This window comes from Chionomys nivalis, chromosome 5, assembly GCF_950005125.1.
Source record: "Chionomys nivalis chromosome 5, mChiNiv1.1, whole genome shotgun sequence".
NCBI classification, from domain to species: Eukaryota; Metazoa; Chordata; class Mammalia; order Rodentia; family Cricetidae; genus Chionomys; species Chionomys nivalis.
This window is the reverse complement of record NC_080090.1, coordinates 31,963,087-31,986,672: the sequence shown is the minus strand read 5'-3', so window position 1 is coordinate 31,986,672 and position 23,586 is coordinate 31,963,087. Positions and strand designations below refer to the sequence as shown.

Below are 23,586 nucleotides of genomic sequence, written 5' to 3'. Positions count from 1 at the left end.
AAATTCTGTTATATATATTTATTTAATAATTTATTTTACTTTATTTTATTGCATTGGTGTGAAGATATCAGATCCCCTGGATCTGGAGTTACAGACAGTTGTAAGCTACCATGTGGGTGCTGGGAATTGAACCTGGGTCCTCTGTAAAGACAACCAGGACTCTTACCAGCTCAGCCAAAAAGCCTATTGAAGATGGGTGGCCAAGTTTGGGTTGCCAGGGCTACCAGCACTGAGGTTTTGATTCTAACAATTCTGGAATCACACTTAATGCCTAGCGTCAACAATATACCTCCACTACATACAGGCTATCAGGACATCCAGGCAGGGAGTCTGACTGCTACATCGCTAGCTAAGCAGGTTTTCTGGAACCTTCATGTATCTCTCCACAACCCTCTAGCATTTGCATCTTGCATGCCTACAAAAGTAGCTCCACGCAGAAAACACTAAGTTATGCTCCTAGCTAAAAATGTAGCTGGGTCCCTTCTATCACAAGCTGCAGTGGCATTTAAATACTTCCCCGGATGAACCTGAGAAAAATATGGCCCTGGGGAGTACTGGGCAAACAGGATGCCCAGAAAATTCTCTTTGGGAATTCTCCTTTGAAATGAATTTGCATTTTTATAAGCTGAAACATCAACAGCTGGGGTCTTGCCCTCCAGGTATCTTTACTATTGTCCCAAGATAAACTATAGTTAATTATACTAAGATTTTAATAATACAGACTCTACATTATCTTCTATGACTCTAACCCAATTCACTCTTTTCCTACACATTTTTTCACATCTTTCTGCTCCGTATTTTGTTTTGAATTTTATTATAAACCCCACCAAACACATTGAGCAATAATTATACCACAACCTGAATGCTATGCTGTCTTGAAATTTCCTTAGTTGACTATTTTTGAATTTCTTCACTCAGTTTTCAGGACACAACAGAAAGTAGTCAATTTGTTTTGCCTAGCTCTAATAAAAATGGCTTCTCTAGTCCAGATCCCACATGAATCCCATTTCCCCTATAACTTCAGGACTGCACTTCTATCAGCATTCTGGTCTTTTGCACCAGCACTAGAATGCTCCATTAGAAGCATACCAGGGCCCACAGCTTCAAACTTTTTCATTTCTCCTACAAATGATTTCAAAGGCCTCACGGTCCAATTTATAGTACTAATGACACCATTTCTAGAGCCAGTGTTCTGCATTAGTTACTTTTCTCAACACTAAAATCAAATATATAACAAGACACAACTTAAGAGAAGGTTTATTTTGGCTTATGGTTTCAGAGGGTATTATACCTATCATGGCAGGGAACGCATGGATGGCTAAAATCGGCTCATACAGCCAGATGGTGGTGGCACACGCCTAATTTAATCCCATCACTCGGGAGGCAGAGGCAGGTGAATCTCTGTGAGTTTGAGGTCAGCCGGGTCTACAAGAGCTAGTTCCAGGACAGGCTCTAAAACTACAGCGAAACCTTGTATCGAAAAACAAAAACAACAACAACAAAAAAGATCAGCTCATATTTGTAGCCCCCAGAAGTATAAAACACGACATGTGACCATCTCCATGCCTCTAAGTACCACCTCTGCCAGCCAACTTCACACCCAAAAGGTTCCACAACCTTTTAAGACAGGGCTATCAGCTAGAAACCAAGTATTCAAAACAAATCTTTGCAGACATTTCACATTGAAATCACAATACACTTTGACCTGATAATTTTATTACTAGGATCTATTCTATAAAAATAGCCAATGATGTAGAATTTAGGAATCAACATATTTATTTGTTCATTTTAAAGTATTAAAACATTAAAACTGCACATTCAATGTACCTAGGGGGGTGGAGAGATGGCTCAGTGGTTAAGAGCACTGGCTGTTCTTCCAGAGGTCCTGAGTTCAATTCCCAGCAACCATATGGTGGCTTACAACCATCTGTAATGAGATCTGGCGCCCTCTTCTGGCGTGTGAGCAGACATGGAGGCAGAATGTTGTACACATAATAAATAAATAAATCTTTTAAAAAAATAAAACAATATTGGATTGGAATTCTAGAAATTTTTTTTTCTTTTTTTCACTGTGTCCCCAGGAAGGTACATTGCTCCTGATAGACAGAGGCAGCCACAGCACCCCAGAATATTTCTCTAAATAGACAGAAAAAAGTACCAGACAGGAGCTGCAGCCAGGTGCAGAATGAATCTGCAAATATTCTAGAATTTTAAAGAGTGGCTTCAGATATAACGCTTAGCTTAGATCCTTAAAATATACCTACACAGTAATCAAAGAAAGTATTTGACCCCTTGCATACAAAAGAATAAGATAACTTGTCTAGTACTATAGAGCCATCAGGGGTCTAATGTGACCTCTGGAACCTGATACAAACATACAGTTTTAAGTCCCCAGGCTCACTTTCGAAGTTGGAACCATAGAGAGGGCAGTGGGCAGCATTCTATATTTTAATAAGGCCTCCATGATCCAGATATACAATAAATCTGAAAGCACAAAAGCGCAACATTCAGTCTTACAAATAATGCTTGTGAATTCAACACTGGAAATGAAAAGATAGCAGTGCAATGTCTCCTACGTCAACTGCATTTTCATGTTTCAGGTCTCTTCCCAACCAAAATGCATTATTAATATGAAGTTTGAAATAATATTCCTGTCTGGCACCTGACAAAGCAGAAGTCCTAGAGAACAGAGATTCCTTGTTTATTTGTTTGTTTTGTTGTTGTTTTTGAGACAGGGTTTCTCTGTAGCTTTGGAGCCTGTTCTGGAACTCGTTCTATAGATCAGGCTGGCCTTGAACTCAGAGACTCAGAGATCTGCCTGTCTCTGCCTCCCAAGTGCTGGGATTAAACAACGAATTTGCTGCCTCTGTGAGAACAGAGATTCTTAACCTATCAATGTGAAAGGAAATGTCAGAAATGTCACAGAAATTGTGCTTGAGGGCACTGTGTGTTTGGGACGGATTGGTAACAGACATCACAAACATCTCATTACTCAACACATTTCTCATCTAGTATTCTCCTGATTTGCTAACTCTGAAAGCCAGTCTGACTACCAGGCCACATCTAAAGCCAAGACCATGAGTATTTAGAGTGCCTGGTAGACACAAAGGTCAAGACCTTCAAGTCTCTACCAGGAATGCTTTAACCTGCTAGATCATGCCAAGAGTTCAAAAATAAAGTTAAGAGAGTTCCAAAAGACAACTTAAGGCACCTGTCACAGAAATAAAAAGGGGGTGTGACCTCATTTTAGAGGAGGTCAGCAGAGACCTCTAGGTCTAGAGAAACAAAATGTTAAAAGAAAGGTGGAAGGAACTTTATCAGCTCTCAGAAAATAATCACAGGACAACTACAGTACATGTGACTGGGCTAGACTGTTTCCACTAGGGACACCTTCGCTCAACAAGCCCATCTCAAAAATCACAGCTACTTATTTATGAAATGGAAAAATAGTAATGATTTTAATTACCTCAAAATTATTTCCTGAAAGACAGCTAGGGAGAAAAAGGCATGAAGTAATAATGTAGCCATGCTCACAGTTCAACAACTATTCTCTCTTACATAACCAAACTGTAGAATATTAAACACTGCAATTTATAATGTTCTAAAATAATTTTGTTTCTATTATTAACAAATGAAGCATAAATGATTGAAAGGATTCAAAATAACATGAGAAATATACACAACTCAAATTGTAATTTTTAAAAGATTATATATAAAAGTACCTATTCTTGGGTAGAAACTTAGTCACTTTGTAAAAGCATATTGTCATTTTTGGGACAGCTCTTTTTGGTAAGTAGTTTGGCAATTTCTTCTAAAACTAAAAAATACACTTAAAAACATTTTGGGATATTTACCTCAAAGGAACAAAAACTCATGTTCATGTAAAAATGTACTAAGGTCAAAGCAATTTTAATTGAAAAAACAAAAAAAGGTTAGGGTTAGGGTTACTATTACTGCATAGTTCGGAATCAACTAGATCTCTCTGTGTTCACCCAGGCTGTTCTTAACTGGCTATCCTCCTGCCTGCTTCAGCCTTGTTACTGCTAGGATGATAAGCATGCACCATCATACCACACTCCAAAATGCAATGTTAAAAGACGTTTCCTCCCATTTTTTACAAAGAGATGCTGCTATTCATCTTGCTGGTACTTCTAACGTGATGCTCTTACCACACTGAGGACATAGGAAGCTGCAGTAGGTCCGGAAAATTACTTTACAGCATGCATGCAGACTACCAAGAGATACGTGCTTCTGTATCTCTTCACCTCAACATCTAATTTCTGGGATTATCTAAAGAAATATTCTGATATAAACATAGACACATACTTATAACATGACATGTTACTACTGTATGTGTGTACACATACACACATTACTATAGTGCAGATGATAACAAGGTAAAATTTCACAGCCTACATATATGCATAATAGTGATTTCATACATAAATCACAACACCTTTGTGCTGGCTCATATTTGTAATCCCAGCATTCAGGAGATAGGCAACAGTGTCAGGAGTTTGAGGGCAGCCCAGACTAAAAAATTTTGAGACATTGTCTAAAAACCCAAAAGAGGAAAACATCTAGTCATGGAACAGATACATACATTGATAATAATGATATCAGTATTAACGATGTAAAAAAAATACTATAACAAGGGAATAAAATAAAATTCAGTACCAAATTATCTACCTAAATCAAGCATTTGGAAAACCATTAAGTAAAATAAAATTTTGTTGGTAATGAAGAATTCTATGTACTTTTCTCAGACCTTTTTAAAAAGTAGTACCATTTACAGTCAAAGAAATAAGCACACTTTTACCTTATCCCAGAAATCAACCAAAGCTGTAAAGTCCCATTTCTTAGAATATGCCACATTGTATTTCAGAATAGCATCCTAGGAAAAAACAGAGACAAAAAGCTCATGACACAGTCATGTAAGTTATCTTTTACAATTTGCTTCCAGCAAATTTCTTAATGCTTAAGCAAGCTTCCTTCTGAATGCACACTAATTTATTACTCACGTAAGAAAAATGAGATTAGGTATGTTAAGCAATGGGAAGAAAACATAATTACCCTAAAACATGCATTCTAAATGGGGACAACGTACTCCAACTGGACAAAAATCAGACTTTAAGGGATTAAAAAAACAGAGATTACAATGTTTTGTGGTTGAGATCATATGTCGTGTGTGTATATATGTGTTATCTATATCTCTGTGTGCATACACACATATGTATAAGGTACACAACATCACATGCATAGAGTTATATATACTTTATATATTTACATATTCTTACACAGAGATATATAGCTACTTGAAACACTAAAATAACATAGGCAGGGAATAAAGAAAGAAGTGTTTAAAAGGAAAAGATTGAAAAACTGTGTCTTTAAGTGTGTGTGTGTGCGCGCTCTTGATTGTGTGTGTTCATTATGTTCCTGTGCATGGGTATATAGGCCAGAGGTCCATGTCTTTCAGAGTTGTTCTTCACCTTATTTTTTGAGACAGGGTCTCTCTGACCCAGAACTAATTGACTAGATGGCTGGGAAAAGTTCCGGGGATCTGCTCGTCTCCATCTCCCTAAGCACTAGAGTTACAGACACACACTCAGATTTTTTTTTTCCTTTTGGTTTTTTTGAGACAAGGTTTCTCTGTAGCTTTGGAGCCTGTCCTGGACTAGCTCTTGTAGACCAGGCTGGCCTTGAACTCACAGAGATTCACCTGCCTCTGTCTCCCGAGTGCTGGGATTAAAGGAGTGTGCCACCACTACCTGGTCCATACTGGGCTTTTTTAAATGGGCGCCAGGGATCCAGATTCACTTGATCCCTCATGTTTGCACAGCAAATACTTTACTGACTGAGCCAACTCTCTAGGCCCTACTCTCCACTATTTTCATAAATTATAAAATATAACTTTGTTAGTATAGAAAAATTATATTTACTTTTCTCAAACTCTGTGACAATTGAATTATTTTACAGCTAAAAAAGTAAGCACACTTTTACCTTATCCCAGAAATTAACAGCCACAGATGTAGAGAACATGACATGGTGGCACAAAGCCTAGCAGTTCACACCAGTAATATACTTATATGGAATGGCAAGTCAAACTATGCCATCTACTGGCTTAAGTTTTCACTATTGGAGTAAATAATGCTACACACCGTGCTCCCACAGTTAAGATATTCATAAAGCAATCCATTAGTTGGCGCAGAAAAAACTATTATTTATAATTAGATCTTATCCCATTTTTCTCATCTACTTCATCGTATTTTATATTATTAATAAATTAATAAGTAGAATTTATAAACAATTATAATAATTCAATATTATTCTGAAGAAATATACAAGTCTAAAATCCACTGTGTTAAATTATTAATATAAAGGTTCTAAGCTGCTTTATTACTAAAAAGATATAAAAAGCTCCCTGGAAAAAACTTCATGATACACAATGAACAAGTACCTACATTAAAGCCTGAACCTATAAAAAACATACCAGATTTACTTGGAATCAAAGGATATCCAAGTTCCTTCAGAAAAACATAAACCATAGGATAAAAAGTAAAAGCTTTTATTTTTTTTCTTAAGCCATAAAGTAACATTTTTGTTAAGAGTTAAAAGACGTTTAAAGAATTATTTCCAGTGTTTGGTATCTAGTTTCAAAATGTTATATAATATGGTAAATAGCAATGTCTACAAACAAATAAATAGACAAATGATACAGGCATATACTTTATCACATAGGTGAATCTCAAAATTCTTAATTTAAATCAAATACTGCAGCACACATATTATGAGGCTCCTCATGTGTAAATTATAAACAAATCTATAGTGGAAAAAAGGGCAAACTACTTGAGGTCAGAGCAGAAGGCGAAGGCAATGATAAAGGGGCAAGGAAAATCTTTGGGTATGACGGAAATGGGAAGTATCTTGACTGGTAGAGACGTTAACAGTAGATACAAACGTCACAATTGATCAAATTAAACACATCAAAAGAATGTGCTTTTTATGATTCCTTAAAGTTGATAAAGAAAAACATATTAAAAAGTGTTTATTTTCTAATTCCTTCAACAACTTTTATAATTAGATTAACTCCAGTAACGTTATTGCATGACATCTGTGGAAGATTAGTTCAAGCCTCCTTCAGGATAGCAAAATCTGAGTATTCTCAACTCTCTTACATAGTATTTGCATATAATTAGGCACACTCTCCTTTACATTTGGTTTCTTTACAATCGATAAATCAGTGTAAATGCTATTTAGATAGGCATACTCTGTTGTTTAAGATCTAACTGTAAGAAAAAAAACTGAGCATGTTCAATTATACCCACAATTTTCTCTTCTTTCTTTTTTTTGAAGCAGGATCTCACACTGTGATTCAGGCTAGTCTGGAAATCATTTTGTAGCTCATGCTAGTTTCAAACATCACAGCAAACTTCATATCACACTTGAGTGCTGGGACTAGAGCCACAAAGAGTGGTGCCATGCCTGACTCACAGATTATTTTCCACCACAGCTGGAAAAACATCTGAATGGATTTACTTTTACTCTAGTCTTCAACCCTCAAAGTATCTGCCATAAGTTCTTCACTAGAAGAGCTGGGGGCTAGTTTGCAGTTAGCAGTCAACTACTCTAGTTCTTTTTAGCTCACAATAATAAACATAAGGACCTATCTGCACAAATTATCCAGCACACTATTAACAGAAATAGTACCGAGGATACCGTTTCTCTTTTAAACTTTGAACATCTGAACTCTCCAAATCTACCACTGAATGAGTGAATAGCAAAAAGATTGTATCAACCACAAGGCTTACTCTTTACTTCTTCCTTTTAGGTTATCATTCTCTGAACAAAGAAATTAAAGCAGATATAAGAAATTCTGACAGATTACCTTGTTCTGTTGCTAAGATAAACTAAAGGGAATACCATATTAAATCAATTACCCCTTCCTAGAGTAATCAAGGTGCACCAAGAAACTGCTGAAGAGACAAGCAGACTAATTCAGAATGCTCTGATAACTGTGTAAAGAAAAAATATGAAAATTCTAAAAACTAGGCCTATCAGAAGGACAAAAAGAACCTAACACAGTGTTTTCAAATAGCACTCAAGCAGTGTCCTCAGAAAGTGTTTGTAAGGCCGGACACGTCTTTAATCCCAGCACTTGGGAGGCAGAGGCAGGTGGATCTCTGTGAATTCCAGGACAGCCAAGGCTGTTACATAGAGAACCCCGAATAGAAAAACAAACGAACCAAAAGAAAAAAGAAAAAGAAAAGCTTTTTGAAAGGGATAAAATGTTAAAAATACATACTTGTACACATATCAATGCTTTTTATATAAAGAAAATAGGAAGAAAACCCACAAACTCTTAACAAGCTTAAATTAATTTGATAGAAAACAAGAAATCCAAGAGTGTCCCTAACAAATCAGGACTCTGAAAGGAAACGAGTAACACCATTTTCACAAAGCACAGGCACCTGTGCCACAATTCATATACGCTTTATGCTTTTTTTTGGCTATTTCTCTAACAAAACACGCATGTTTATGCCTACTGTAGATATTAGGGGGAAAAAAATCTAATGATTATCCTAGGCTCTTAAATAAAAAATTAAATTACTGCTCATATGTAAAACTAATAAATAATTAAACTCCTAAAGTAATACTGGCAATAAAAATAGAATATTTAATGTATATTTTAATCATTGGCAGGTACAGTTTTCCTTTAGGCAAAAGTGCCAAGATCATAATTCTTTCTTGATTTCCTATTAAATACATTGTAATAGCATGATAATTTTAAAACAAACAAAAAGAGGCTTAAGCTGAGGGAAATTGGACAGAGAATCAAGAAACTGAAGTCTTATTGCTGGTTTACCAAATTACCCTATGCAGCTCTAGGCAAGTCATTTACAACCTCAACTCTGCTACTCTATTACTATTACTATGGAAACCAAGAATTCTACCAAGCCTTCCTAAGTGACAGGAAACAAACACTGCATATGAAGACTGCTGTCATCTGGGTCCAGGCCATTATGATCGAAAACTGTCTGAGGGATAAATTAAAGAACCTATCTCTCAGAGCTATGTAGGAGACAGGACTGGAAAAGAACGTACCTTCAGGTTCTGGGGTCGTGTGAATTTGTTGAGAAGTGCAGTCTGAATGAGCTCCCACCGGCTCCCTGCAGTTCTCTCACCATTCTTACAGAAGAAGAAAATAGGCAAGATCAAAGCATTTGAAACTGTTCTGCATCACAATCCAAAAGCCAAACAAGTGCTAAACTATGGCCCTGAGACTAAAACACTTCTGTTTTTATACTTACCTCATCTTCCACAGGGTACAGGTTTTGCTCAGAACAAGGCATTTTAACATGCTTGTTATCCCACAAATCTTTATAATGTGTTGGAAAAGGTTTCGGGACATCTCCTGCTCTCAGAAGGTCTACCTGAGATACAGAGTAAATAGGAAAACCGTAAGTACACAGAAACTAAGCTCTGTTTACAAAGCAGCCTAAATAAATGCTGCAGTGGAGACCAGTTTCCGGGCAAGAAACGCCACGAGTCCCTCTTAAGTTGCCACACCTCACCTCTCACAATCATCACGTCCTGAGAAGTTTTACCTGCACTCTTAGACTCTGACATGCCCACACTTCCTATCTCCCTCCTCCCACTCCAGCAGCTCCAGATACTGACTCCCTCGAAATCCCTTCTCCATCTTTGAAAATAGCCTGAGTTTTAGAGTTTTTGCTCAAGTTCTCACCAAAATGCCATTTATTTGAGACAAGTCAGAAACCTAAGTCCAGAAGCAGCAAATTCTTCCATATCACATGTTTGCATATATACTATCTTCTCTCTTTTAATACAGTTAATAGCAGTTCCTTTATCGATTTAAACCTGAATTTTCATCTTTATTTTCCTCACCACTGTGAAGTCTTTAGGAACTTTTAAATAAGAAGTTAATATAGTTCTTTATTAAACCACTATCATACTGGACAACACTTGGTTTTTTTTTTCTTGGTGTGTGTGTGTGTTTGTTAGTGTTCACAAGAGGACAGATTGCATGTGCAGGAATGTGCACATGCATGTAAAGGCCAGAGGCCATAGGTCAATATTACGTGTCTTCCTCTGCCACTATGCACTTTACTTAAACGCTAGTAATCACTATTGTGTGTGGGGGTGAGTGTGTATGTATGATACATGTATGTGGGCACATATGTGCCACAAGTGGGTATAGAGAACAGAAGGAAACCTTACTTACATTGGTTTTTGGGGATCAAAGGCAGGTTGTCAGGCTTGCGCAGCCCGCTGAGCCATCTACCTGAGTTCAGTCTCTTACTGAACCTAGAGCTGACTGATTTGGCTAGAATGGTTGCCTGGCCAGTTAACCCCAAGAATCCTCCTGTTTCTACCTCTCCGTCCCCCACTGACAGGATTACAGGTAAGCACTGTCACACCAAACTTTGCTTTTTTAAGATTTAAGTTTCATTTATGTGTGAATGTTCTGTGTCTATATGCCATATGTTTAAGAGTGTCTCAGGAGGCCTGAGGAGGGCATCAGATCCCCCAGAACTGGAGTTGTAAGCCGCTGTGAGCTGCCCAGTGCGGTGCTGGGAAGCAAACAGGTCTTCTGTAAGAGCACGTGCACTTGCTGCTGAACCCTTTCTCTAGATCTCACCTAGTTGTTATGAGTGTTGGGATCCAAACAGGTCCTCATGCTTATGTGTCAAGCACTTTAACAACTGTTTCCATCTCCCTAGCCCCAATACAGGTATTTCCTTTCGTTACGAAAATTAAATTTCTTGAGAAATAACTATTTAATTTTTTTCCACTAGAAAATGTAAGGTAGAACCTGGCATGCACATATATATGTGTGCCACTGTAAACATACACAAAGCTGTCACAATCAGCATTAAATAAATCTTTGAGGAATAGAACAGATTTTCATTTTGCCTATTCTAGCTATTTCAAATAAATGGAAACATACAACATATAGGTTTTTTGGTCTGTCATCTTCACTTATCAGAATGTTTTCTAGGTTTATCCAAATGTTATATTTCACTGCAGAAAATAATCACATAAAACTTTTTTAAAATATAATATGCTATTAATGAGAGGTATGTGGTATTATAATGACCTATTCTAGAAAGATGCAATCAGGTGAGCTGAGAGATTTAAGGTAGTGACAGTACAGCCGAATGCTAAGGAAGAAAAGGAAGCTAACTGACGGTAGAAAGGCACTGGTCACATAGTATTATTTCTGTTCATTCTGACCTGGAGCACCACCCAAAGGACCATGTATTAAAGGCTTAACACCCAGATCCCAGTACTATGGAAGGTGGTGGAACTTTGGATACCAGTCCTAGTGGAAGTAAGTCTCTGATTTCTTCCTATCTCTTCTTGGCTTCCAGGATGCCAAGAGATTAACAGATCTCCTTCATGCTTTCTTACTGTGACGTTCTAAACAGCCACAGGCCTGCAGCAACAGATAAAAGCAACCACACTGAAGACTCTGAAACCCTGAGCCAAAATAAACCCTGCTTCCTATAAGTTTATCATCTCAAGTATTTTGTCATACTCACAGAAATCTGACCACAAAAGAAAGTTGGTACCAAGAAGTGCAGTATCTCATAATGCGGTTCAGAAACTCTTTTAGTTTGTTTATGGACAAAGTCTGGAGACACAAGCTAGAGAAAACTTAAGAGTTCTATAAATGGCTCAGCGGGTAAGTCTGGTAGTTCAGAAGACCAGAAAGCTGATTGATAGGGGTGTGGACAGTAGAAGCTGTATTGATGAATCCAGACAGAAATAAGGACTCTCCTGCAAATCGGCCTAGAAGCCATTTGTGTTTAATTCCGGTAAATAACTTGTTTCTATTTCCTAAGGCTTTCTCTGAGCTTGAGTTTTAAAATGGCAAGACTGATTTATCAAATGATAAATGAAATTTTAAGGCAGCAGAACAATGAGGCTGTGGCATGAGTCATGCTGGCTGCATTAACCATACTTACAGTAAGAACAGAGAACAAAAGGATCTGAAAAGCTAATAATTTAGGCAAAAATAGCACATAGAAAATTGGGGACAGGAATGTATTGCTACTAAAGTACCATCACTAAAAAGAAGCCAGGTACTTTGTCCTTGGACAATAAGGAAGATACCCAAGGGCTTCTCAAAAAATGTAAGGCCTTATCTAGCCAAGATATCATCTACCACAAGCTCAAAGATTCAAAACAAACAAACCAACCAACCACAACAGAGAGTTTTCCAAGATGGCTGCTGGTGAAGGGAGACCCAGAGTTCCTGCCTGCACAAGGTCACTAGTGAATCGCTTTCCTTTGTTAAGTCAGAGGATTCAAAGCTGCTAAATATAGTTCAGGGTAATACCGTGCATCTCTCGCCAGCAACAGACCTCGGCACTGTCAATGACTTCACATGCACGTACTATCCAAGTTATAATCATGGTAGGGTTTCTACTGAGGTTTCAAACCAAAGCCTGAAAGTCAAGCAGTACTGACAAGGTCAGAGTTCCTGCAAGCTTCCTATGACAAATGAAGATAATGAACCAAAAGCTGCAATGTAGACCCTGGGAAATATGCCACAGAAGATGCAAAAGTAGATACAGAGCTACAATAAGCAGGAGTTGTTGCTTTACAGAAACAGAATTCCTATTTGGGAAGACAAAAAGTCTGGGAATGGGTATCAGTGATGGTTGTACAACACTGTCAATATACTTAATGTCACTGAATCACAAACATAAAAATCACTACAGTGGTAAGCTTTGTGCTATGTGCATTTTACCACAACTTAACAAAAAGTGAGATTGGTTTTAGACATGCTGAGTCTAAATACTTCTGAGGTGGTGATAGGGAATGACCAGAGAATCTAAGAAAAGACCAAGATGGAGAATGCACTAAACCATAAACAATTTTGAACTTTTTTATTTTACAAAATAATAATAACTAACATATAGTGAGAAGTCAACTGGAAAGAAAAAAAATGAAACAAAAAGTTTTGCTCACAGGTAAGAATCAATACCCACCCGAACAGTCACTGTGTGGTTAGCAGATGGTCTTAAGAGAGGCAAGCGGACCCCACACCGAGGCATTTTCCTCATTTCCTCAATAGGAGTTCCCAGCCACTTCTTGTCTGGAGGAAGGTGAGGGGGAACGTATTTAGGAATCTTCCTTTCTGTTCTTTGATGTCTGACTTCACATTGTTCTTTTCTAAGGTTAAGAAAAATATGGACTGTTTCAGTTTTCTTAGATATACAAGCACAAAACTTACAAAGAATATTACTGTCTAAAGTGTGCTATACTCGCTTTACAAGGACCACTTTAAAACCTTATATTAAAACCCAAGATCTTAAGAAACTTTCAAACATACAAATCTCCTTTTAAAACAGAAATGAGGGGCTGGAGAGATAGATCAGAGGTTAAGAGCACTGGCTATTCTTCCAAAGGTTCTGAGTTCAATTCCCAGCAACCACATGGTGGCTTATAACCACCTGTAATAAGGTCTGGTGTCCTTTTCTGGTCTGCAGGCATACATGCATTCTGTATATATAATAAATAAATATTTAAAAAAAACAGAAATGAGTCACAGATCAGAGACTCAGTTACTTCTCTGGTCTTCATATAACCATTTCAAAAAAGTAAACTTAGTATCATAAGCTACAAAACACATCTTAGAAAACCGAGCAGGGTTTAAAATTCCTCATGGAATAATGGCAAAAATACAAGGCTGTACTCAAATATACATGAAAAAATATCCTTATAGGATTTTAGTGAATTTTCTAACCTAAATCTCAGCTTTCTCATTTATAAAACAGAGTATTACCTGTTTTTCTGTCAGAGCATTAGAGAAACTATTACATTAAAAAAAAACCTAAACAAATATTAAATAACAGTTATAGTCAATCCATATTTTCATCTAATAATTTTCATAAATTCCATAAGAAAGTTCATGAAACTAAAACTGACTACCAATACAAATCTCTTCTTGTTTTCTGCTTCTGGCCTTTTTAGAATTTCTACTTTGAAATCTAGACTTTAGCCAAGCGGTGGTGGGGCACGCCTACAATTTCAACGCTCAGGAGGCAGGCAGATCTCTGTGAGTTCAAGGCCAGGTAGTTCTGGTCTACCAGAGCTAGTTCCAGGACAGGCTCCAAAGTTACAGAAAAACCTCGTCTCGTCTTGAAAAACCAAAAATAAATAAACAAACAAACAAATAAATAAAAATTGAAAAAAGAAATCTAGACTTTAATTTGTATAGTTAACAAAAGGCAACTATTTAATTAACAGTAGTTACTTTCTTAATTCCCTCTACAAAATTTAAAAACATACCACACTATTGGAGGGAAACTCCTAAATGGGAGGGAGGGGAATTACCTTCTGTCGTCTGATTTGGGAATTCTCATGAAATGATCTGTGATTTTAGAATCCTTCTTTCCATGCTGCTTGGAACTTCTACATTCTACATTAAGGCTAGAAGTGTTTCCAGATGGCTTGGCATTTAAATCACTGGTTCCAGCACGAGTCTCTCCTTCAAATTGGAAATGTAACCTATTTTCCCTTCCCTTAGTCAAATGCCGTTTCTTAAGATCGCAGTCGGCTTCTCTGGCTTGGCAACTTGAAAGCTGATTTGCTGTTTGAGAGGAACTATCTTCTTGCTCATCAAAGCCTGGACTTGGTTCTTCATCAGCTTCTGAGTCTTGACAACTGTTTTTTGAATTGTCTACATCCATTGGTGACTCCGGCTCGCTGTCTTTCTCAAATGGAGGAGAATCACCTAGACTACTTTCTTGTCTAATCAATTTGTTGTCAGTGTTTGGCCCAGTTCCAATGTCCTCAGCACCAACATCTGACAAAGGGCTCTCGGGTACCACATCCACCTCCTGCTGACAGCCTGTGCAGTCTTTCAAGGAGTGGCAAGACCCACTGCACTTACAGCAGCTTCTGGCTTGCTCATCTCCCACTGTCTGCTCTGTGTTTCCCAGCTTTACAGGTGTAGGAAACTGCTGACTGTCTCTATCTTCTCCATTATCTGTGTCACTGTGGTCATCAGCTTGGGGTGACTGCTCAATGTTAGCATTACTAAGCTGCTTTGGTACCAGGGTTACTGTTGGAGGCTCACTTGCCAAAAGCTGTTCTGCATGCTTCCCTTCATTTTGCCACTTACACATACTTGCATTCTGCTGCTGGCTTAAATACTGTGTGTTCTTTTCAATTGGTGATTTATCAAGATTTAGCTGAGGAACATTTTCCAATTTTTCCATCTTATGTTGGTAAAAGTTATCTTTCTGCAGAGAACTCATCATGGAGTCTATCCTTGTATTGTTGTTTTCTTTACTACAAGAGAACAGAAAGAACTAAAACCAATTTATTAAAAAAAATCAAAGTAGCTAAACTATCAAACACCATAATGAAAATTTACTCTTGAGATGGCTAAACAAGCAGTGTGTCATTTCACTGCTCTGCACTTTTGCTCAAGCACCCACAATGCCCTTCCTCAGCGCTGTGCCTGATAAACACCCACCCTTCTTCAAATCTTAACGTTACCTTCTGTTTAATCCTTTGTTCCTTCAAAGACCAGCCAAAGCTGGTGACTTCTTTCTTCTACATGCTGGCCACCACTCATATCTTTACTTGCTCACACCTTCATGATGTATTTACCTCATGAAGCAGTGATTATGTGTTTTGTGTCTATAACCACTACTGTATATGAGTATCTTAAAAGTCAGAAACCATTTAACTTTAATCTCTTTATCTCACAAATAAATGAAGGTCTCTACGTATTAAAATCCTAAAAAATAAACAAACTTTAAAAAATTAAGGGCTGGGCAGTGGTGGTGCATGCCTTTAATCCCAGCACTTGGGAGTCAGAGGCAGGTGGATGTCTGTGAGTTTGAGGCCAGCCTGGTCTACAAGAGCTAGTTAGGGGATAGGCTCCAAAGCCACAGAGAGACCCTGTCTCAAAAAACCAAAAAGAAAAAAAGAAAAAAAAAGTTAATAAAGGTAGATGAAGAAAAATACAAAGAAATTAAAAACAAAAAGCAAGATAAAACAACCCCACCATTTCACTATGCACTTATCCATATAGAAATGTCTTTGTGCCGGGCGATGGTGGCGCACGCCTTTAATCCCAGCACTCGGGAGGCAGAGGCAGGCGGATCTCTGTGAGTTCGAGACCAGCCTGGTCTACAGAGCTAGTTCCAGGACAGGCTCCAAAGCCACAGAGAAACCCTGTCTCGAAAAACCAAAAAACAAAAAAACAAAACAAAAAAAAAAATACAAATTAATAAAAAAAAATATATATATATATATATAAAAAAAAGAAATGTCTTTGTACTGGGCTGGAGAGATGGTTCATAAGAGCACTGACTGCTCTTCCAGAGGTCCTGAGTTCAAATCCCAGCAACCACATGGCAGCTCACAACCATCTGGTGCCCTCTTCTGGCATGCAAGCATACATGCAGGCAGAACATTGTATACATAATAAATAAATAAAATCTTAAAAAAAAATTTTGTTTATACCTTTCTGACTCAATTGTCTTGGTTCCTTTAGTATCCATCCAAGTGGTAATTGTCTTCTGTTTAAAAACTATAAGAAATTAAAATTAAAAGTTAAATATATATACAAATTCAAATAGAAAACATATAGCCTATTATACATATTAGGCCTTTTGCTAGACTGCAGGTTAAACAGAGCAGCTACTTTTTCCAACTTCAAGCATTAAAAGATAAGACAGGAACAGCTAATATGCACAGTGCAGATTTGAAAGTGGTCTCCTAAACTGAGCAATGGTGGTGCACATCTGTAATCCTGGCACTTGGGAGGCAGAGGCAGGCAGATCTCTGTGAGTTCAAGGCCAGTCTGGTCTACAAAAGCGCTACAGAGAAACCCTGTCTCAAAAAAACCAAAACCAAAACCAAAAAAAAGGTAAAATGATCTAAGATCACAGGCTCTGAACTCAGAACATCTGGATTCAAATCACTGCTACCTCACTGGCTTTCTTTGTGACTGAGTGAAAGAACCTTTTTTCCAACTGAGATTTTTCACCTGGAAACTATGTACATGAACAGCATCTTCCATGAAGTTACCATGAAGTTTAAATTATTAATAATTTATGTAAGGTATTAGGACACTATGTGGTATATGTTTAAAAAAATGTTAGACCTTAAAAACTATTAAAAGAGGTCTTGATCAAGAATTATAGTATTTCTGGCTGGGCGGTGGTGGCGCACGCCTTTAATCCCAGCTCTAGGGAGGCAGAGGCAGGGGGATCTCTGTGAGTTTGAGGCCAGCCTGGTCTACAAGAGCTAGTTCCAGGATAGGCTCCAAAGCTACAGAGAAATCCTGTCACAAAAAAAACAAAAAGAATTACAGCGTTTCCAGAAAAAAAAAATTCAGGACAATAAAAAGTGAAACTAATCATTTAAGATTTCTTAAAAGAGGTAGTGCTAGATTTATCTTGAAAAATAAAGACATTGACATAAAAGGAAACTCCTAAGGAAAGTCACCAATGGCAAATAAATATAAAGAATTGAAAAGGAATAGAAAATATAATTCAAAAGTCAACTAAGACCATAGAGAGGCACAAAAGGATGGTCAGAAGTCACACTTAGAGCCATGATTCCAGCATTCAAAGTTAAGAAGCCTATCGTCATTCATAATGGAAAACCTGGAGGCAAAGAGAGTGCTCACCAAGGGACACCAGAGAGAGAGCTACTGGTCTGAGTCAGGAGTTCCCAGTCACCTGAGTCATGAGAAGCAAAAAATGGATCCTAGGACCATGCCCAAACCTACTAAATCAGAATCTCTGTGAGCGTGATGGAAGAATGAGAACTGAAATTCTTAAAAAGGAAGAAAATAAAAAGAAAAAAATTTAAAAATCAACTAGATTGAAAAATTACTGATTGAGGCACAAAATAACTTCCTATGAGGGAGGCAGAGGCAGGCGGATCTCTGTGAGTTCGAGACCAGCCTGGTCTACAAGAGCTAGTTCCAGGACAGGCTCCAAAACCACAGAGAAACCCTGTCTCGAAAAACAAAAAAAACAAAAAAATAAAAAAAATAAAAAATAAATAAATAAATAAAAAATAACTTCTTATGAGATAAACAAAACTGAGTAGTCATTACAGACTTCAAGCTTGAAGCTTCAAAGACCTAAATGGTCATAACAATACTGAGTAGAAATATGGGAAATAGGAGAATTAGGTATGGGGGGGTATGATTAGGAAATTCTGCAGATACTAAATTTGAGATGCCAGAAAAATGACTAAATAGATATGACCAGCAGCAAAAATAAAAATGATTAGCTTAGGAGTGGGGATGCAATCGCATTTTATATAACCATTAGAAACACGTGCCCTTTCAGGTTTTAATGTACTGGACATGAACTGCATGTGTCACTTTGCATTAAATCTTAAACATTCTCAGTTCTCAAAGTTGTAATATTAAGAATCTAAACACTTAAGTCATAGATGCATTTGTATTTTTCTTTTATTTTTTTCCCTTTTGGTTATTTGAGACAGAGTCTCTCTGTAGCTTCGGAGCCTGTCCTGGAACTAGCTCTTGTAGACCAGGCTGGCCTTGAACTCAACAGAGATCCACCAGTCTCTGCCTCCGAGTGCTGGGATTAAAGGCGTGCGCCACCACCGCCTGACTGCATTCTTATTTTTCTATTTTACCCTAATAGCCTAATTAGGGTAAAACAGAACAAAACAGAAGCAGGCCTAAATAATTCACTTATCTATCACAGGCTACAACATAAGTGAAAGACATTCAGGTGTGAGAACTTGAGATGCAAGTATTTGGGTTTCATAATTTTTCTCTTCCACAAAAGTATTCAAGTGTCAAATACTTTCCACAAAACAGTAAAAGTCTAATTAATAAAATCTTTGTGATTAGTATTCTTTTTTTGTTTGTTAGATTTTGGTTTTTCGAGACAGGGTTTCTTTGTAGCTTTGGAGCCTGTCCTGGAACTAGCTCTTGTAGACCAGACTAGCCTCGAACTCAGAGAGATCCACCTGCCTCTGCCTCCCAAGTGCTGGGATTAAAGACGTGCGCTACCACCGCCCAGCTCTGATTAGTATTCTGTTTGTTTATTTATTTATTTATTTATTTATTTATTATGTATGCAACATTCTGTCTGTGCGCTGGGATTAAAGACGTGCGCTACCACCGCCCAGCTCTGATTAGTATTCTATTTATTTGTTTGTTTGTTTGTTTATTATGTATGCAATATTCTGTCTGTGTGTATGCCTGCAGACCAGAAGAGGGCACCAGACCTCATTACAGATGGTTGTGAGCCACCATGCAGGACCTTTGGAAGAGCAGGCAATGCTCTTAACCTCTGAGCCATCTCTTCAGCTCCCTGATTAGTACTCTTTAAATGGTTTCCCTTACAAAAAGTAATTTACAGACAGGAGATGCTAGTGCGCACCTTTAATCCCAGCACTCAGAACTTTGTGAGTTCGAGGCCAGTCTGGTCTACAAGCTAGGGTTGTTACACAGAGAAGCCCTGTCTCAAACAAAACAAAACAAAACAAAACAAAAAAACAAAAAAAACAAAAACAAGCAAAAAACATACACACACAAAAAAGAAAACCCACAAAAAGTAATTTACATAAATCCTTCTTTCATTAAGTCACTCTGTGATTTATCACTGCCAGCGAGCAAGAGGATGATCTGAAGATGAAACTTTCTCTAGTGCTCTCTTTTCTATTTAATTCTGTCAAATGGGTTCAGTGTCCCTGATCTTCAAAATCCAACTTTTGAGCTCTAGTGCTAATTTTGAAACACTTCAGATTTTAAAATTTTCAGATTAGATTAACCAGTTTGGTCTATGCAATTCTTCCAAAATCTTAAAAACTCCATCTGAATCATTTCTTACCGCAAGCATTCCAGGTATGGGACACTAAGTCTACACAAACCATAGAATGGACAGTTTAGAAAATCCTCAAATTTCAAACCAGCAAACTGCTGAAACACCATTTTTGGAACCAGTCTAGAATTTAAAACCTTCTGTAATATTAGGATTAAATGTGAGGCTGCGATAGCTAGGCTCCTAGTGGTGGTTTGAATAAAAATGGTCACAACAATCTTATATATATGAATGCTTAATCATTAGGTAGTTTGAATAAAAATGGTCACCAGAATCTCATATATTTAAATATTTAATCATCATGGCACTATTTGAGAAATTTAGAAGGACAAGAGGGGGTGTGGTCTTGTTGGAGCAGGTGTCACTGGAGATGGGCTTTTGAAACCTCAAAGTTCACCTCCGGGCCCGATGTCTCTATCTGCCTGCATCACGATATAACTCTCAGCTACTGTTCTAGTGCCATGCTCCCCTCCATGATGATAATGGACTATGCCTCTGAGGCTGTAGGCAAATCCCCAGTTAAATGCTCTCTTTTAAAGGCGCTGCCTTCGTCATGGTGTCTCTTCACAGCAATAGAACAGTGACTAAGACACTCTTCTCATCCACATGAAGTAGTCCACAGAACCCAAACTTCAAGTGATGAAAGCCCAGGAGGCCTGTTCCAGAGAAGCTGAAGACAGCTCTCTGCCTCCTGAAGCCCAGCATGGAAAGTATATCCTCCTAGCTTCAGGATTCCAATTATGATTCCTGGAGCCTGCCAAAAGGATGAATGGGGAAAGGAAAGTGAAGAAGTAACAATATATCCTGCGAATCAAATGTTCCCCAGTCCTTGTTTGAACCCTAGAGAAAGGACAAGCCTCACTCTTTCCAATACTACCACTGGCTGCTAAGTTTCTTTTCCAACACATCACAGGACTGTTAAGAGCTTAACCCAAGCTGGACGGTGGTAGGAGTGGTACACACCTTTAATGCCAGCACTCCAGAGGCAGAGTAGGCAGATCTGAGTTCAAGGCCAGTCTAGTACACGGAGTAAGTTCCAGGACAGCCAGGGCTACATAAAGAAACCCTGTCTTGAGAAACGAAAAACAAAAATACAAACAAACAAACAAAAAAAACCAACAACTTACTTCTTCTTCTACTTAAGGAAGCACAAAATGTTGCTTTTCTTTCATTTTACTAGAAATAACCATAACAAACAAGGGACAAAAAAAGGACATGTGCATCTAGTTATCTATAGTTATCCAGTTTCATGTCAACGTGACACAGCTAGAGACAAACTAGAGTCATCTGGAAGAAGGGGGCCGCAAGCCACACTTGAGGAAACGCTTCCATAAGCTCAGGCTGCAGGTAAACCCATAGGGCATTTTCTTAATTAATGATTGGTGCAGGAGGGCCCAGCCCATTGTGGGTGATGCCATCCCTGGGCTGGTGATCCTGAGTAAGCTATGAAATCAGGCTGAGTAAGCTATGGTAAGTAAGCAAGCCAGTAAGTAAGCAGCACCCTCCATGGCCCCTGCATCAGCTCCTGCCTCCAGGTTCCTGCTGTTTGAGTTCCTGCCCTGACTTCCTTCAATGATGAACTAAGATGTGAAAGTATAAGTAAGCCACATAAACCCTTTCCTCCCTAGCTTCTGGTCATGGTGTCTCATCAAAGCAAGAGTAACCCTGACTAGGACAACAAAGATGTACAATGCGCCCTTTCAGTTCTGAACTATCCAGAACTTATCTACCAGCATTATCTTGGTCAAGTTATTTCAGTTCTTGGAGTCTGTTTACTTACCTAGAAAATACAGTTGTCTATTCTGAGGGACAGGCAATTCTCTCTGAGCTCCAGACTAACTCAGGGCTACACAGTGAGATCTTGTTTCACAAACACACACACACACACACACACACACACAAAACAAAAGCAAAAAAATCCAAAAAAGTTGATTCAAGTCTGCTCCCTAGAGGTCCCAAGACCAAGGGCAGAGCCTTTGAGCACACCAGCATTTTAGGGGAGGCTTACTCCTGATGACTGCTCAGCCCCGTACACTGTGGGTCTTTCCGCAATGTTGTTGGCCCTGGGTTAAAGACCACAAGCTAGGTTTTTTCTCCTCCTACGCACTGCGCTTAAGCCTCCCCTAAAATGCTGGTGTGCTCAAAGGCTCTGCCCTTGGTCGTCTTACTTTCTCTATTTTTTTGCATGCTCTATCCATACTTGGAGCTCCTGTTATTATTTTTATGCCAAGAACTGCTCTACTGCCTGCGTCATAGTCTAAGTTCAAATCATCCAGACCAACTCCTTAAGTCGTGGGGTTTCAAGCAATTTTTCTTTTCCATTTTCTATACACCAACCAACTATATCACGGGTTCAAGAAACAAGTTTAATCTAGAGTCCCCCACACACAGACACACACTGTTTAGGGCCTCTAACTACCCTGAAAACATAAACTTTAAAGTCCTTAGTAAAGTCCACGGTAGTGCCTATGCTTCATAGCAGTAGGATCACTTTTTTCCTGTATCTCCACAGCTCATCTCTCACTCTTTCACCATTTATTCTATGCATCAGCTGCACTTCTGAAATACTGTTTTATTATTCTTCATCACGGTATCTAGTACTCATAGTAAGTACCAAATCGTCTGGACTACTCTCTTTGGTCTCCTAACAAGGTTACCACACTTAACTCCTACCAAAACAATCGCGCCCTCACGAACAAGTAAATCCATGACTCTTTGTTACACGTATTGATTGGACTTGTGCCATTGTTGATCTGGCCTCATAGATTTCGAGTAGGAAGGCAGAGACCAAGTTCATGTTCAACATCGTGAGCCAGAGACAAGTACAATGCCAGCAAGCTAAGACTAACTGCTCTGCACTCTGGGAGATGGCACTTGCACTTGACCGTGTAAATTGCAACAGCTTTCGTTATGTGTTCTGGAGACTGAAGCGCCCTTATGCTTCATGCACACAACTAGACACTCTCTATCCAAGCTGAGGAAAACATACAGGTGCGGTCCACCCGGTTAGCAACTGGCCCCAAGTTTTCCACACCACAAATGTCGCTAGAAACTGTAGCTCCTCTCCCCTACGAGTGGCTTCTAGTGATTGAATAAGGGGACATCAGAGTGGTGATTAGATAAGAGAGACAGGAGTCCCATGGTCCTCAGACTGACATGAAACAAGGACAAAGATTGTTTTATTTTCCCACGTACCAAATGAGGTGGCGCTGCCTCTGTGCGGTCCCGCCCGCCCCGGGACGCAGGCTGGCGAAGACGGTGGGACCCTGAACTGTACGGGAGCGTCCTCGGGGTCGAGAACGCGCCTCTGCCTGCCGGGGAAGCTCCGGGAGTCCGAGGCAGCCGACGCAGAGGTTCCAGCGGCGTCCCAGCGGGGCCGCTTGGTGCAGGGCTCACAGCCGGGGCCCGCACTCATGCTGGGACCCGCAGCGCACTGTCCCCGGGCCGGCCAGGGCGGAGAGCCTCATTCACTAACCCTGACGGGGACAGACTGCGCCTCCTCCTCGGCGCCCCCCGCACCATTCCCACTCTGCGGCGGCCCGCTCCTGCGGCTGCTGCTCCTCAGGCCTCCGAGCCAGCCCTTCCCTGCGCAGCCGCTGGCCTCCGCTCGATCGCAGGGAGCCCACCTGCCCCGGACGCGCCGCTTCCACTCGGGTTAGGGTTCCGGCTCACTTTCCCACCACCGGAAAGCAGTCGTCCCTCCCGCGCGCCGGACTTC

General features: G+C 39.2%; 1 protein-coding gene and 1 non-coding gene across 3 annotated transcripts in view; both read right to left on the bottom strand.

Annotated features, from left to right (window-relative positions):
* Parg (poly(ADP-ribose) glycohydrolase) overlaps positions 1 to 23,560 on the bottom strand; it is a 109,774-nt gene extending 86,214 nt beyond the window's left edge. The window contains exons 1-7 of one of the 2 annotated variants that reach the window (XM_057770781.1): positions 23,064 to 23,560; positions 16,516 to 16,582; positions 14,371 to 15,330; positions 13,023 to 13,206; positions 9,312 to 9,434; positions 9,106 to 9,189; positions 4,820 to 4,894 (exon numbers count right to left, since the gene is read on the bottom strand). In XM_057770781.1, the coding sequence (XP_057626764.1) occupies positions 4,820 to 4,894; positions 9,106 to 9,189; positions 9,312 to 9,434; positions 13,023 to 13,206; positions 14,371 to 15,330; positions 16,516 to 16,582; positions 23,064 to 23,283 (1,713 nt within the window). In that variant the 5' untranslated portion in view covers positions 23,284 to 23,560. Of the gene's footprint in view, positions 1 to 4,819; positions 4,895 to 9,105; positions 9,190 to 9,311; positions 9,435 to 13,022; positions 13,207 to 14,370; positions 15,351 to 16,515; positions 16,583 to 23,063 lie in introns of those variants that run through there. The other variant, XM_057770782.1, reaches the window with a different exon arrangement.
* LOC130875252 (small nucleolar RNA SNORA77) lies at positions 2,068 to 2,195 on the bottom strand. The gene has a single exon (XR_009057187.1). It is a non-coding gene; the product is annotated as a small nucleolar RNA SNORA77 (small nucleolar RNA).
* Positions 23,561 to 23,586: the final 26 nt, after the last annotated feature.